Consider the following 16723-nt stretch of genomic DNA (forward strand, 5'->3'; position numbering starts at 1 on the left):
ACAATGATTCATCAGCAAATTAGAATACGCAATTTGTATGTTTATTAACGTACAATGGTTTTTGAAACAATTTAAAAATGGAAGTACATTTTGAAACAAAATAAATTTGACTGAAATCTGTCAAAATTATTGTTTATGTTCGTAGATGTCTGTGTTTAAGATATTTCGTGTTGAATTTTGTTATAAAAAACCAACTAAAAATGGATATATAAAATGATAGTGACTTTTCTTTAGCACCACCAGAAATTAGAGAAAGTGCCGAAGTTGTCTTATTAAATTTATTGTCGAAAAATTCTAGGAAAGTGTATAATATAGCCTATGAACTTGCAAGAGGAAAATAAAACCCCTTCATTTTCTGAATCGACTTTGTTATTATACTTCACTGAATTATCCGCAAAATAAAAAATGTTCAATACTATGAACCTATTATTTCTTTACAGCTTAAAACGTGGAATATATTAATAACTTTTTAAGTGAATTAACTAATGATAGGTACTTAGCAATAAAGGTAAGAATCCGAGTAATTCTTTCAAATATAAGGGGAGATAGGGGCATGTAGAAATAATGAGTATCAAAAAAATATTTAGTAGTCATGGATAAAGTATAGTATTCTACTCGTGTATAATAAATTATTTGTCACTCAGTGATTTATTCCACTTGCTATCGCTCGTGGCAATAAACTTCACTTCGTGAATAATAAGCTTCATTATACACTCGTTGATAATACATTATTATTCAATAGTTTTTTTGGAAACCTATCAGGAATATTAGCAGGTTACTTTATATTAGGAAGACACTCAATAGAAGTAAATTTGTAGTCTTTTTTATATGGTCTGTTCAAATAAGACCCAAATTGTTTGAAACAGATAAAATAAACTAAACTAAAATAAGATAAACTCGTACACCAACTCTTCATTTTATATCTTAATATTGCCCCCAATGTTTCTTTCATAAAAAGACTTGTCTTGATAATAGCATTATAAGTAACTAACAAAAATGAAAAATGATAAGTTTATCCGCAAGTGGAGATGTCGTCATATCGATATACTGTCCGCAAATATATTGACTAATTTATTACATGAACGAGTAAATTTAAAAAACTCAAGAATAATCTACAACATTGTTTGCAATTACTTACGGTTTTGATAAATCTGTCTATACAGTTTGTTGACATTGTGACTTCGAATTAAGCCCGTAATATTGTCAACGTCCTAATGTAATCAGTTTTTAATAGTGATCAAGTGATATTTGAAAAAGGTTTTTGTTAGTGTCAATATGATTTTTGATACTACAAATGTTGATCTACATGATGCTCGACAATACTCTAAACAAGTGTTAGCAGCATTTTCAGGTAACATTTTCAATTGTTTCATTTTAGAAAATTTTTTCATTAAAGCAATAAACTAAACTTTCATTAAAAAAAATAAAAAAGAAAACACGAAGGAGTTTTTTTAAAAACGGGGGTTGAAAGAATAGAACTGAGGATATAAATTTATTTAGGATACTACCAGAACAAATCCATAAAAGATTAATTTCTTTATATAGTTTTATTGAATTTATATTTTGAATATATAAATAAAATAATTGACGAGAAAGTTAATGTCATTAGATTAAAAGCAGGTGGTGCTTAGTTGAATTTTTAAAACCAATTTTCATTTTCGATAAAACTGGTAATAAATTATAACGATTAATAATGAAGACCCCACCCTTTTGGAATATTGAAACTAATTTCGCAAGTTTTTTTCGGTGTTTTTCAAACTATAATACATTTCTAGTGATACGTACCTTAAAAGAATCCTATACAAGTATACAATGCAAATAGATCAAGACTTTTTTCCAATATGATACAATGGATTTATCTACCAATAATTGTACACCTGGATGTGAGATCAGTGAAGACTTTTTAACCACATTATCATGTACAAACTTACGTATCCAACATTTTTTCATGCAAAATATTAATTCACATGTACATGATTTGATTTTTACTTAAAATCTAAAATTTTTGTTCAAAAAACGTTATTGCTTCTTCACAAACGCCCCGTCTGATTAAGAATTAACATGCGTTGCTGCGATGTGCCTTCCATCAAATTGCATTGCACTAACTCAACCAATGGATCAGCTAATTATTTATTTTGCCAAGCAAAAGTCCTATCCGACCTTTTTATAGAAAGGACCAAAAAAAATCAAATTGAAATATTCGACTTTCAATTTATGTCTTTTTGGAATGCATGACTCTTATCTACTATTAGATAGTCACGTCAAAAAGTCAGACTAGATATTATAACCACATACAACACAGGTTGTTGCCAAAACAAAGAAAAATTCGAAAGATTTGGAGGAATTTAGTGTCAAGGATTAAGAGTGGAAAAGAATGTGACTAACACATTATACCACTTTTTGTCAAACATCTTTGGCTTCAATAACTTGAAACAAAAAAAAATAATGAAAATTTGAATTATTTATAAATTGAATAATAGTTTATGAATAATGATGATATTTTGTGAAATCTTCATATCTATTTTTAGTACAAAATGTACTTTTTTGAATATAATCAACATAAATAAGTTTATATTTTGCTCTTGTAAGTTCCAAAACATCTATATTTAATACATATAGGTACATAATTATGTAGTATGACTCGTAATTCAAATCGATTTTTGATTTGTAATTTATTATATTTTTAAGAGAATCTTAGGCAGTCCTAGCAATCCGACAATCGATAATCCACGATCGTCATGTAAAATGTTTGTCCGATTATCACGGATCCATTGTTTTACGAGTCCAATAATATATATATAATAATCTTCAAATATTTCTAAGCGTAGTTTATGTTCATAAATATTTTTCTTCTTCATCGAGAGAATCATGGTTTTGTATGATTTTTATTAAATATTACTCGAAGTTTCAAATAATTATTCCTCTGTCTCATAAAAACAGTGATATCAATTGATTTAATATATTATATACTATTATTATTTCTCCTATTCACTGGGAGATATTTTGGCTACAGTCATTTATATTTTTTATTGTTTTTATCATTTTTTAGTCAAATGCAGTTGGTAGTCAACATTATAAAATAATTTTAAATAACAAATTTGATCTTCAGAATGTCTACCAAATATAATAAAATTATCTTTCTGTGTCAATATTTATCCAAAATAAATATTATGAATCAAATATGTAAGAGACGAAAAATAATTTTGAATTGAGGACAATACAATCCAATTAAGGTTTCAAAACAATATTTTGCTCTTTAAATTAGTTTTAATCATTGTTCATATTACATAGTTACCCTTTATGGAACTCATATTATCCCTAAACTAACTCATCAAGTATGCAATTACATACAACTTCATTACGCATTCTGTAAAAACATTATCAGTCAGCTTCATTATTAACGTCTACGGAACTCAATATAGATTACCTAAATCCATACCAATGTTATGAAAGTAAAAACACTGATAAACTCTATTTTTTGCATAAACTGAATGTGTATATACACTTTTGTGTGTAAACTCAATTGAGCAATTGGTGGAAAAATTTCATTGTATACAATATTGATTATTGTGAAAAATGATTTTGTTGTCAAAACAGAATTAATTGAATTTGGTGAAAAAGGAATATATTTGTGCGTGAAATATTAATTCCCACACGAAAATTATTTAAACCGCTTATTTTAATTAAGTATTCTGGCTAACGTGGGCCTTTTTTAAGGAAAATAGAATATTAGGAACAGCAAAAACACCCATTTTAAGTGCGTGGCTGAAGTTTTTAAAGAATTTCAGGTGTTCATGTTCGAAATTCTAATCAAAATTGGGGATTCAATTACAAACAAACAAACAAACGACGATAGAACTTTTAGTCCTCGTATATCAAAAAACTGCTCTTAATACTTTTTATATATATTCGACATTTGCTACTCAAGTTTTGAAATAGATAAATAAATACAAATAAAGAAAGAGAAACAAAGACAAATAAAGAAAAACAGAAAAATAAAGACAAATAAAGAAAAACAGAAAAATGAAGACAAATAAAGACAAATACAGACAAATAAAGACAAATAAAGACAAAGACAAATACAGACAAATAAAGACAAATAAAGACAAATAAAGACAAATAACGACAAATAAAGACAAATAAAGACAAATAAAGACAAATAAAGACAAATAAAGACAAATAAAGACAAATAAAGACAAATAAAGACAAATAAAGACAAATAAAGACAAATAAAGACAAATAAAGACAAATAAAGACAAATAAAGACAAATAAAGACAAATAAAGACAAATAAAGACAAATAAAGACAAATAAAGACAAATAAAGACAAATAAAGACAAATAAAGACAAATAAAGACAAATAAAGACAAATAAAGACAAATAAAGACAAATAAAGACAAATAAAGACAAATAAAGACAAATATTTATAATTAAATATGTTTTTTGGAGAGATTGTCAAATTATGCAGTATCCAACGCGAATAAATATTCGTGCGATATTGAATATATTCCTAAGTATGCTTCAATCTCACGGTATGTCACATGATGATCTTGCAATATCAGTTCTCGCACAGCATCGATGTGTTCTGGTACAACAGCCGATTCTGGACGATCTTCACGAAATGCATTCTATAGCGAATTGCGGGCATGATTTAATTCGGAAAATCAGCGACATACGGTGGCTTGCGATGATGCTTCATCACCAAAAATCGAAGAGAGTTTGTCAGCAGTTGGCTTAATTCCGGTTACCGCCATGTTATTTTCCAATAGCTATATGATCTTCTATACTATAATTTTATGCTGAAAAAATAACAATCTAACTGTTCGGAGCTCTTCTCTTATTTTGCCTTGTTAAGAATAAAATGAACTTTATCGGTTAAAAATGTGTTTCGCTGGAAACAAAAACAATTAAGGAGATAAAAAATTCAACTTCTAAGTACACCACTTATCAGTAGATAAGTGCACCTAACCTAACCTAACCTAACCTAAACTAACCCTACCTACTATGGAAATATATAATTATTATATATCCTAAGAGAATTGTTGCTAATACAATGAGAATCTGAATTATTTTGGAGAGTCTAAGAGAATTTCTGTTAACCATTTATTTAATTAAGAAGCGCACAAAATGATGAGGGTGGTGGAATATTATGCCTCACGGTTCTGCTGTGATTATGTGGTTTGACAGTGTGAGCTGGGACGTCTGAAAGATCCACATTTAACACAGCAGCAAGTATGTGTGTACATTTTGAATACCTATGTTTTGTAATGTCAATTATGTTTAGAACGTGAACAGCATTAAAAACAATCGTGTTTTCGCGTTAATTAATTAACATAAGCCTCTAGAAATGGTCAACAAACTCGAACGTTATCTTGAACTATTGCATATCGAATAAATTTTTATATTTAAAACGATATCTAATCCACAATACTCTCATTTTTTATTTTGATTAAATATAAAGTTCAAAAGGTTTCCAAGATAGTGTTCATTGAATTTCATAATTATTTTGACAGAAAATTGAGTGTTTCCGTCTTTAAACAAAAGTATCGGATTTTTTTAATGATCGTCTCAAGAATTGATTATTCCGATTTTGGTACGATGAGAAATTTTAAGTGATGAGATGATTATATTTATTTTATATATATGTACATGGTAGTCCACAATTACATAGATCATTTTCTATAACTGATAGTACTTCATTACATACACTATACTGAATAACAATGTGTACAATTCTTCTAAGAGGTGGATATTCATTCTTGATTATAGAGCTCATAATTCGAGAATGATTTAAATATATTCAATTTATCAAATTTATATCACTAACAGCCCTAAACCATACAAAGTAGTTTTATTAAATGAAAGAAATGGATTAAGCATTCAACAAAAAAGAAAATTTGATGTGGGATAATATTATTTTTGCTATTAGTTGTATGATAATAATTAATGAAGTTTTCTATTTATTTGTATAAACATGTTCTTGGCACTTTGCAGAAATGTAGCGATAACGAAGACATGTGTGCACCAATTTCAAATCAATCGAGAACGGTAATATTAGCACTTTTTTGCTAATAAAAGTCTCAAAAAAAAATTTCCGCACAATTGATTTTCGCATGAGAAATTTACGTATCCACTGTCAGATATTTTCTCTGTATTCATATGAGTGAATAGTGACATGAAATTGATTATCCTATTGTCCTAAAATCACTTTCAAAATATGTGTTCCTTATTATTCAAATTTTAAAATATTTTCTTACTATGTTTGAGAGGTGTATGTAAAGCGGAACTTTTAGTTCTAGACGTAAATGACAGACATTAATGTACATAATTCTGGATCAACTTACTGCTACGACGTATAAAGTAACACGGAAAAAAAAATAAAAAAAGGATATAAATATCAACCTATAATATTTATTTATGGACAATGAGAAACGCTACCAAAACGGCTACTGGTCAGAAAACTGGACAATCCACTCTGCACCTGTAATAAAATTGTGATCAGAAATACTATGAACGGAATAATAAAAACGAAGGCCATTGATAAACGAATAAAAGAATTTGAGTCAACTATTATGACCTAAAATCTATTCCAAATTAATAGATGTGTCAAACGTCCCTTCATCTTGGACTATACGAGGGTCATTGTGTTGAGCTGCCATGAAATTAAAAGATGAGCTACAATACTGAATTTTTGAATATTATCATCTTAAGTAATAAGCTTGAACTTCAATTGAGTTGCTGCAGTCACAGTGACAAAAATTGGTACATACAATTTTCCGTCAAAATATGAATTCAAGCGTTATATTATGACTCCAATGTCGTTTCAAGAGGACAACAAAGTCTTGATTTGTTCCAATATGCATTAAGTGATAAAAGTCCTTCACGAGCAACTATGTTTCGCTGGTATAGCGAATTTACAAGAAGGCGGATATTGCTTGGAGATGAAGCGAGTGCTGGTAGGTCCTGTTCTTCAGTTCTGTTAAAAATATTGAAAGAGTGATCCAATAAGCAAGATGTACCTAGGAAACGATTGATGTAACTCTTGGTGTCGAACCCGAAACAGTAAATTCAAGTTTACATGATTATTTTTATGTGAAAAAAATTGTCACTCGTTGGGTGCTAGATACGTTTAATGATTTCCTAACGGCAGAATAAGTAATAAATTGTCATTAGATATGGTAAACGATGGTGGACATCATATTATTTCTAGAATAGTAACATGTGATGAAACCTTTTTCTTATATTCCGCCAGTAGAACCATGTGTGGATTCACGAAGAATCACTAAGATCAACAATGACCAAACAAAGATTTTGGAAGAAAGTGATGTGAGCAGTACAGGATTAATGAGGACATTTAAGCCTAAAGATCAACTAACAGTTATAGAAAATAGGTGCACCTGCAGGTTTTGAACTAGTCAATATTTGGGGGTTAATATTGCTTCACAATAATGCACACCGTCACACATTGTATAGCAGACAGTTAATTTTTCTGTGTAAGTAATGTGACATTCATCAATCTTATTCTCTTTATTTGGGTATATTCAATTTCTTGTTATCCTGTAACCTAAAGACAAAAACTCATTAATTTACTAAGAGCATTTCAACAGATGACTGGATTCAAGCCCTTAAGTTGTGAAAATTACGGTTATAAAATTTTCACCAATTTTCACCAGATTTTCACCAATAGTTTTCTTGAATCTAAAAATAGGTATATCGCGTTACCTTCATATTCAGTTTAGTAAAAGCGCATGGAGAGGAGTAAATTTACAAATGAAAATGGTAAGAGTGAATCAAACATAAGCAAGATAATAGTATATACAAAAGAACAATATAGATAGACCCTACAAGAAATAGTCTAGAGGATTCATCTCGAGTAGTCGCAAGAACCATTTGATGAAAACAGCTTTCAATCCATCAATTCCAATTTGTTCTGGAAAAAAATTGGCTAAGTTTTGCCGTACGTCTCAAGCTTAATGACCTCCATCTTATTATAGCCAAATTTTGGTTAAAAGCTAATTATAATTACTAACTGGGATCTATAAATAAGCATCCTAACTTAGAAATAGTATTTAACGATAAATTGGAATATACTTAACTTTTTAAATATGTTTTTATCAAGTTTGTCGCTTTTATATAAATTTCTTCTTGATACCGTCTGTTGGATTTTCTAGCCTACATTAAGTGTCCTCATCGGAAAGGATAACCTTGGCTCCAGTTGGTTTAACTTTAAACTTTAGGTTATAATATTTATTATTTAAAATAGTTCAGGTATTTTGTAGATACATTATCACAATTTAATATTTGTTAATTAATTAATACAAAAATTTTTTGATTCCATTTCAGGTACTATACTAGCAATATCCGATGGCATGACATTCGCTTGGACATCTCCAATGACCTTATACTTAATCAGCGAGGAGAGTCATATAAAAACAACAAAGGAAGCAGTGGAATGGCTCGAGACTGCCTTTTTAGTCGGGTGTTTAAGTGGGATTCCACTAACCCTATACTCAGTCGATAAATTTGGAAGAAAGAGAAGTCTTGTTTTTGTTTCTTTAATGATGTTATTTGGATGGTTGTTGATAGGCTTCGCCAATCAAATGATATATTTATTTCTAGCGAGGTAACTCGGTTTTTCATGAGAATATGAACTTTTGGGACTACTTATATTGATATAAATAATATAATTTCCATTCTCCAATAATAAGATCTAAGATTCATCGGATCTGGGCCAAAAAAGACATAGAATAAATTTGCACCGTGCTCAAGTGGAAATTATAATCTATAGTAATATCTTTCCGGATTTTTGACTAGTACTCACCATCATTGTCTCCATAAAGCTATCGCTCTTTATTCTTTACTATTCATATTCGTTTTTATTGCCAATCACCATTTTTCCCATGTCTTTCTTTCCACTCAAAAATAGGCCCGTTCTCCATAACCTAGTTTTCTGCTTTCTAATATTTTCTGGAGTGTTTTTCCTCATTTTTTCCGCATTCATCAGAAGCATTCGCACTTACCTGTATATTGTAACAATAAATTGAATGAAACCGTTGATAAGGGCACTTCCCATTTGGGTCTTATTGTCTAGCTCTGTCAATACTTTTAAAGCCTAATTATATCAACTAGTTTAGGTATAGTTCCCAAATTTATTGCAGTATCATATGGAATCAATTATTTATAACTTGATTTAATTTGTTATTTCAGAATTTCCACATACTTTTTGTAATGATTCCAAAACACAAAAATCAATTATTATCTCTTTATAATCATGTTGCTTATTTTAGGGTACTTGCCGGAATTGCCAGCAATATGGTTTACGTGGTATGTCCGATGTACATGTCCGAATTATCCGACGAAAATATCAGAGGATTACTTTCAGGAATAATGATGGTCATGGATCATGCAGGATCTTTATTGGTTTATAGTCTGGGTACACGCACGCCTTATTACGTATCTCCTCTGTTAGGTTGTAGTATCGTTATGTTCCAAATTATAATATTCTCTTTTATGCCCGACTCACCTTTCTATTTAGTATCTATCAATCAATTACAGAAGGCGAAGGAAGCTTTAATATATTTCAAACCATACAAGTGTCCCGATAATGAAATAAAAACAATTCAACAGATGCTACATAACGAACAAAGCGAAAGACGTAGTGCTCTAGATATTTTTAGATCGAAAACAAATAGGAAAGTTTTGACGATTATAACGTTTTTGAATCTTTCCCCCCAACTACTCGGTTATAGTGTTATAGTAATGAATCTGCACGTTATTTTGGAAGCAGCTGGTTCTATTTACATAAATTCATATAATGCCGGTATAATTAGTGGTGTCATAATGTTAGTAGCGACAATAATTTGCTCTGTATCGGTGGATAAATTCGGAAGGAGGATCTTGATAATGGTGTCTTCTATAATATCAGGACTTTGCGTTTTAGCTTTGGCTGTTTATTTCAATTTCAAATTTGCCGATTTCAATACGGAAGCAATCAGTTGGATTCCCATAGTATCTGTCATAATTTTTTGTTTATTTTTCAAAATCGGAATAGGGATCATTCCAATGATAGTTAACGCTGAAATAGCACCGAGTAGCATTCGAGCTGTTTCTGTTACTTACGGTGATGGGCTGAAGATCTTTGGGAGCATAATTTCAATTCAAATCTATCAGTTTGTTACTAAAGCAGCAGGGTTGTTTGTACCGTTCTATATTTATTCTTGTTGGGCTTTTATTTTGGCTTTGTATACATTCCTTTATATTCCAGAAACCAAGGGACACTCGTTGGAAGAAATACAAAGAATTTTGCAAAACGACGGAAATAATCAGCATATTCAGGAGTAACATAACACAATGTTAATGTTTTTATTGTAAATGTATAATTTGGGAATTAATATACGAGGTGTGATAAAATACAGTGATTGCATTTTTATAATAACAATCACTTACATTGATACCTATTTCAACTAGTGGACCCATTTTTTGAGACGAGAAGTCATCACAAGATCCGTTCTAGCTTGCTAGCTTGTTACTATAGCCGTTTTAGTAAATTCCTTCTGTTGTGAAACATTGATGTCGAAGGATGCTGATTCCATTGACAAAATTATCATTAGAAACAAAAGTGAGGTGTAGCAATCCAGTTCTCTGTTATTATCTTGTTCTAAAGGGACTCTAAGTTGAACATCAAAGTTATGATCATTGTTTACTTTAATTGTGCGCTTCAAGAGGAACAACTATGAACCTTTAAGTACACAAGGGGAGTTATTGCGAGACACCATGCGATTAAAAACCCCTGAAAAATTGAAGAAAACGTTTATCATAACAACGTGCCATGTTACAAGCTATTTTTGTCTCGACAGTTTTTGGCTGACTAAAAGTCTTCCACATTAATCGACATTTAGCACCAAGTGATTGCTGGTTATTATACAAAATAAACGTTTGTCTCCATTGCTGATATTTAAAAAGCTACGATTGCATTTTAAATTGGGTGTGCTACCCAAGGAGATTGATTCAAGTTTCATGTTAATATTCTATTTTTTTCTAATGAAATAATTTATCGTATTATTTATCACATCTCGTATAAGAGGATAATATAGTTTAAATACCATATTGGTCATATTTTATTGTTTGCAATTTAAATAGATCAATCCCACATTCATTAGACTGGTTTCCTATGATTTAAACCACCATGGTTGACTTTTTCATTGCCGTACTCCATGCTGCAATTGCATTATCGCCCTTTTTTGATAGTTTTGTCTATCTATATCTAACGAATTGCTCTAATGAGTCGAAGCTTCCTGTATCACCAGTTATGTATCAACAGAAACACATTTCTGTTAATTTATTAATTATCAAATATATTGTTATTTTGAAAATACGATTTTTTGTTGAAGATATGCTTTTTCCATAATTATTAAGAAATCGAAGTATTTACATTATTTGCTTACAGAAATAAGATTTAATAATGTAAAAGTCGCAATTGTTAGAAATAATTTTTTCAATAAATATGGTATCATTAAAGGAGCTCTTTCATAGGTTTCATTGCATGAATGTAGCAAAATTCAAAATATAATCGACTATTATATATATTTACTAAGTAAATTATGGATATTAACTTAAAACTGGAGCAAAGTTTGCTATATCCATAACAATAATTATTTAATAATAATATTTTTCCATACATAATTCAAATTATATAATCTCTGTTTCTATGATATATAATATTATGTAGGGTTATCATGAAGTGATGCACAATATCCATAATACGTACAATGTTCAGTTTTTAAAAAAATCTGAAAAATATCAAACAGTTTATCAATATTCTTAGGAATAAGAGGCTAGATTTTTTTACATTATTTAATAAAGCTTGTTTTTCTGCTTGATAAAAAATAATATAAGTTCGAATCACAGAAGAAAAGAAACTAGGAAATTGGTAAAAATCGAAATTACATTAATTTTAGTAATAATTTTCAATTACCTGAACAATTTCTTAACCTAAAACAAAAACTGCTCGAAGTGTTGACTGTTGCCAAAACGATGGTAATTTACAGAGTTTTAGATCATATATTTATCTCTCAGTTAACATAGTCCCAACTTTTTAAATGTCCTCAAAGAAAACTCAAAGGCGGTAAGATCAGGTTACTGATTGATGTACGTCTTCAATTCCACATTCCTCCAAAATTTTTATCAAGGAATCTCCAAACAGTTTGACCACAATATGGTGGCATATAATTTTATTAAAACAATGCTGGGGTCCCAGTTTTCCCTATTATTTGGATTCGGAATCTTTCCTTGGTTAACTAATACCGAAACATCAGTTTGCTGGAGGCGCGCTTTGGGTGTGTTTTGTCTGATTATAGTGGAGATTTTCTTGAGTAACAATCTCGTCGATTTACTGTTGTAAAAATTAGAATTTTCATCACAAGATTTTACAAGTTTTCAGACATCTATCCAGATCATCTCCTGAGACTTCGTGAATAAGTTGAACTTTGTTTGAGTGCAGTTTTTCTTCTTTTCTTTCATCACAAACGACTATCTAATATTGTACTGCAATAAAATTTCTCTTTTAGTTGCATGAGGATTGTCTTCTAATGACGGCAAATTATATAACTTGCATTGTCACTTATTTTTAATCTTCCATATTTTGGAGCATACCGTTTCGTTAAATAAAGCACATGATTCTTCATGACAAGTCTATCGCCGTGACCTATTTATTAGAATTTCTAATATCACTTTTTTGATTAGAGGCACCATAATAATAAAATTGGTATGACTTTAGTTGTGAAATGACATACAATATTGTTTTTCCAAAACAATTGAAATAGTTGATGAAAAGAGATGTTCTTAGGTACTAGGTAACCTCAAGGTTTAGTTTTTTAAAATTTTTTTTTTTCCTATATAAATTCAAATTCACGTCTTTTTCCTTTTTTATCGATTGTTTCAGTTATTTCTTATGTGCCGTATTTTTGCATTTATTTAGAAGAATGTTGTACGTTTTATGAATTTACTTTATCATAACTCTTATGTAACTTATGTAACAATTACTTTGTTCTTCACCCTTGATCAATTTATATTCATCAAATGTATACAAACTGTTATTGTTTATTAAGCACTTTGTGCTTTCGTACTATTGTTCAATATTTTTATATTGTCAATTAAGTAATGTTCCGTAATAATGACGATGTAATAAATTCTTATGATTTTTTTAAGTTATTTCTAAAATTTTTTTGATCTCAGAATTGATGTCATGTTATTTAAATCTTGTTTTATTTTCTCTTCTCGAATTCCCAAGCATGAAATTGCTAGATACGTTGACGTGATTGTTTTCAGCTATCACTTATATATTTATGGGAAAATACTCGTTTGAGCACAATTTTGTTTAGTAAGAAAAATATAGAGGAATAGCCTTACTAGACATCACATACAAAATATTCCGATCAATTCTGGATAGAAGATTGGAAATATATGTAGAAAAATTGTTAAGGGGGTACTAAAGAGGGTTTAGGAAAGTTAGAGTAACGTCCGATCAAATTTATATGATAAAACAGATAATTACTGGTTGTTATAAATATGAGATACCAACACAGATCTTTTTTGTTGATTTCAAAAGAGTTTATGATAGTGTGAACAGAAAAAAGTTAATCCAAATATTACGAGAAATAGAAATTCCATCAGAGATCACAACCAATATAATAAAAATTGATAACCAGATGAGTGAACCTTTCAAAACACAACAAGGATTAAGACAAGGGGATCCCCTATCAACGGTTCTATTTAATCTAGCTTTGGAAGGCATAATCAGAAGAAACAATGTCAACAGAAAGTGCATGATATTAAACAGTATTCACCAATGCTTAGATTATGCCGATGATGTAGCGTTGATAGCAAGAAACAGAAGAGAGCTTGAAAAAACCACAATACAACTAATAACTGCAGGAGAAGAGATAGGTGTACACTTATATGACAATAATGACAAAAAAAAGTTTATGAAAATAAATAATAAATGTGGAAGTAAGACAAAAAACCATTTTAAAATACATAAACATAATGGAACGCTAATAGAATTCGGAGAAGTAAAAAATTTCGTGTATCTGGGTGTATTACTAGATAATAAATGCCAAGAAGAAAAGGAAATCGAACTAAGAATTGCCAATAAAATCAAACAGAGATTGGATATCTGCGAGAGAAAAATATTAAGAAGAATTTTTTAAGAAAACCAAAAGCAAAAGACAAAAAGATTACAATGGCTAAGTAACTAAGTAATTAACAAGAATGAATAGACGAAGACATGCTCTTGAAACGAGTTGCATGGAAGATACCAGAGGGCAAAAGGAAAAGGGGTGGCCAAAAAAAACAGTGGAGGGAAGCGGTGGAAGAAGACCTTAGAGAGAGAAACATCCAGATCTAGAGAGAAAAAGCAAGGAACCGAAAGAAGTGGAGAGAAATTACAAAGTTATGGACCTAAATGGTCTTATATATATATATATATATATATATATATATATATATATATATATATATATATATATATAAATGGTTTTGTACACAATTATTGTTATGATAAAGGGATGCAAGTTCTACTTGTTACAAAGGATTTATGCAACTTAGTAAGAGAATGTATGATAACTCTGACAGTGAAATTGTATACAGACCGTCTATCATTACCATATTGGGTGTAGAGTAGGCTAAAAGTAAAATTTTACATATCTTAAAATCGTTCAGAATTTTATCAGCCTGCTATTTAATATCGGAATCATCACTCAAATGAATTCCATCATCCTATAATGCTACCATCGTTATTAAAAAACTTTCGGAAAAGTAGTTTCAAACGTAAAAGACGGCTCTGACAAGAAGCATAAAAGATAGATAAATTAATTCACGTCAATTTTTCAATTTATACTGACGAATCAAAGACAAAAAATGAAGTTTGATCTGGACTTTGAACCCAGAAAAAAATATTGAAGGGTTGTAAAGAATACAATGTTTAAGACTTTCAAACCATCAAATCACCCCAATTAAATAACACTATCAATATTATTGTTGCTTTTAAACGACATTTTCATAATTCATATAATGAAATTATGTGTTTGAGAAGAGAAAAGCTGTAAATCTGGATGCTGCTCTAAATCAAATTAACTTGTTTATATTCCGTTTCACGGAAATAAACAATATTTGTTATTGATAACTGAAATTATGTATATATCTTAAGAATAAAAGACTAGCAATTTTCATAACCTACTTTTATGATGATTATATATGATTCTGCGTTAAATACATAAGAGCCATTATTCTATAAACAATTTTAATTATTTCCTTAACTGATATGGACTATGGATTGTTATTGAATTTAGAAGAATAAAAAAATAATTACTAGTTTACTCGTGACCTTTTGCACAACTTCTTCCAATATCTTATCTTTATATGAAAATATAAGTAATTTTGCATGAATAAATTAAAAAAATAATGTTATTTATATGGTCAAAGTTAACTTTGGCATATTTTGAATATTTAATGGCATGTTTGAAAGCTTTTTACCTAACCATACCAGAACTCACGAAATAAAAAAGTATGTATAGAAAGGAAATTCAGAAGAATCATTTTCAAAGTGAAGAATGTGTTGTTTGGTTAGAGAAGGTACTTGTATTTCATAGATAAAACAACATATTCATCTCACGCAGAATGATCATAACAGAATACAAGACTACTTTACACAATATGCACCTCTTTTGCGGCTTGTACTTTTGTCTAAGTGACACGACTACGTTGAAGAAATAGCCATCCACAAGCTAAATGATCAAAATTACAGCACCGCGGATAATAATTTTACCGGTAGATGATGTAACCTTGAATGTCTTTGTCGTTGGTAATACCATTAAATGAGTGCTTATAGAAACGAAATTATAAGGCCTGTGATTCACATCAACACACCAGAAACTACCACAGCTCAATTTCAGCGTTAATGAAATTTCACTCAGGGTTACCATTGAATAATTTCTTTAAATCGTGCAATGTTTATTTGGTCTTTGAAGAACTTGACTTATGATTTTCGATATCCTATCTAATATACACGTTTTCATGGGCACAATCTTTTCACACATGCTCCAATTTCTATTAGAACCCCATTTTTAAGCATCCTTCCATTTCAGTATTCTTTGATAGAGGGATGGATTAAAATTGGAGAGGTATGTACATATTCTACGACCTTAAATATTTATTGTTTCCTCTTGTTGTAGTATCTGGACTCCATATTTATGTTATTATCTTTGAATAATCTTAGAGCATTATTTGAAGAGGCTTCAACTTTTGATCTCGATCGACCCAAATTTCCAGACGAGTACGGGTACTTTCTGCCTCGGTGCGTACAGAGCTTATGTGTTCTGGTGTTTCACTTGTTCATTCAAGTAACAATGCTTCATTTCTCTGGCAGTATTCAATGTCAGAAACCAGCTACAGAGCCCGGCTGAAGTTTTTTATATTTTTAAGGTATCCATTCAAGTGATTAACTCCACACAGTTCATTTGTCATTTGGATGAAAGGAATCCCTTATATGGGTCATTTTCCATCCCTACTCTATTTAGTGTTTCTAGAAATTCCATGGTCGTAATCAACTTCTGATATGATTATTTGTGCATTAATCGCTTATATGATTGCTTGACGGTCGGATAGGATTGCTGTATCTCTTTTCTAATTACTACTGTACCAATTGTGCAATTGGGCACACTTTTAAT

The 16723-nt window shown here is 30.0% G+C and overlaps 1 protein-coding gene across 1 annotated transcript; it reads left to right on the forward strand.

Annotated features, from left to right (window-relative positions):
• Positions 1–1153: 1153 nt before the first annotated feature.
• LOC130444175 (facilitated trehalose transporter Tret1-like) lies at positions 1154–12088 on the forward strand. The gene is made up of 3 exons (XM_056779222.1): positions 1154–1351; positions 8343–8622; positions 9287–12088. The coding sequence occupies exons 1-3, from the start codon at positions 1276–1278 to the stop codon at positions 10338–10340; spliced, it is 1410 nt and encodes a 469-aa protein (XP_056635200.1). The 5' UTR covers positions 1154–1275; the 3' UTR covers positions 10341–12088.
• Positions 12089–16723: the final 4635 nt, after the last annotated feature.

Source organism: Diorhabda sublineata, chromosome 5 (assembly GCF_026230105.1).
Source record: "Diorhabda sublineata isolate icDioSubl1.1 chromosome 5, icDioSubl1.1, whole genome shotgun sequence".
Classification (NCBI taxonomy): domain Eukaryota; kingdom Metazoa; phylum Arthropoda; class Insecta; order Coleoptera; family Chrysomelidae; genus Diorhabda; species Diorhabda sublineata.

What these genes read in the sequence shown, in the direction of transcription:
- LOC130444175 (XM_056779222.1), top strand. Translation starts at nt 1,276, where the DNA reads ATGATTTTTGATACTACAAATGTTGATCTACATGATGCTCGACAATAC. An exon ending in AGTGTTAGCAGCATTTTCAG is followed by an intron (nt 1,352 to 8,342) that starts GTAACATTTTCA and finishes ATTCCATTTCAG; the next exon opens with GTACTATACTAGCAATATCC. An exon ending in ATATATTTATTTCTAGCGAG is followed by an intron (nt 8,623 to 9,286) that starts GTAACTCGGTTT and finishes TGCTTATTTTAG; the next exon opens with GGTACTTGCCGGAATTGCCA.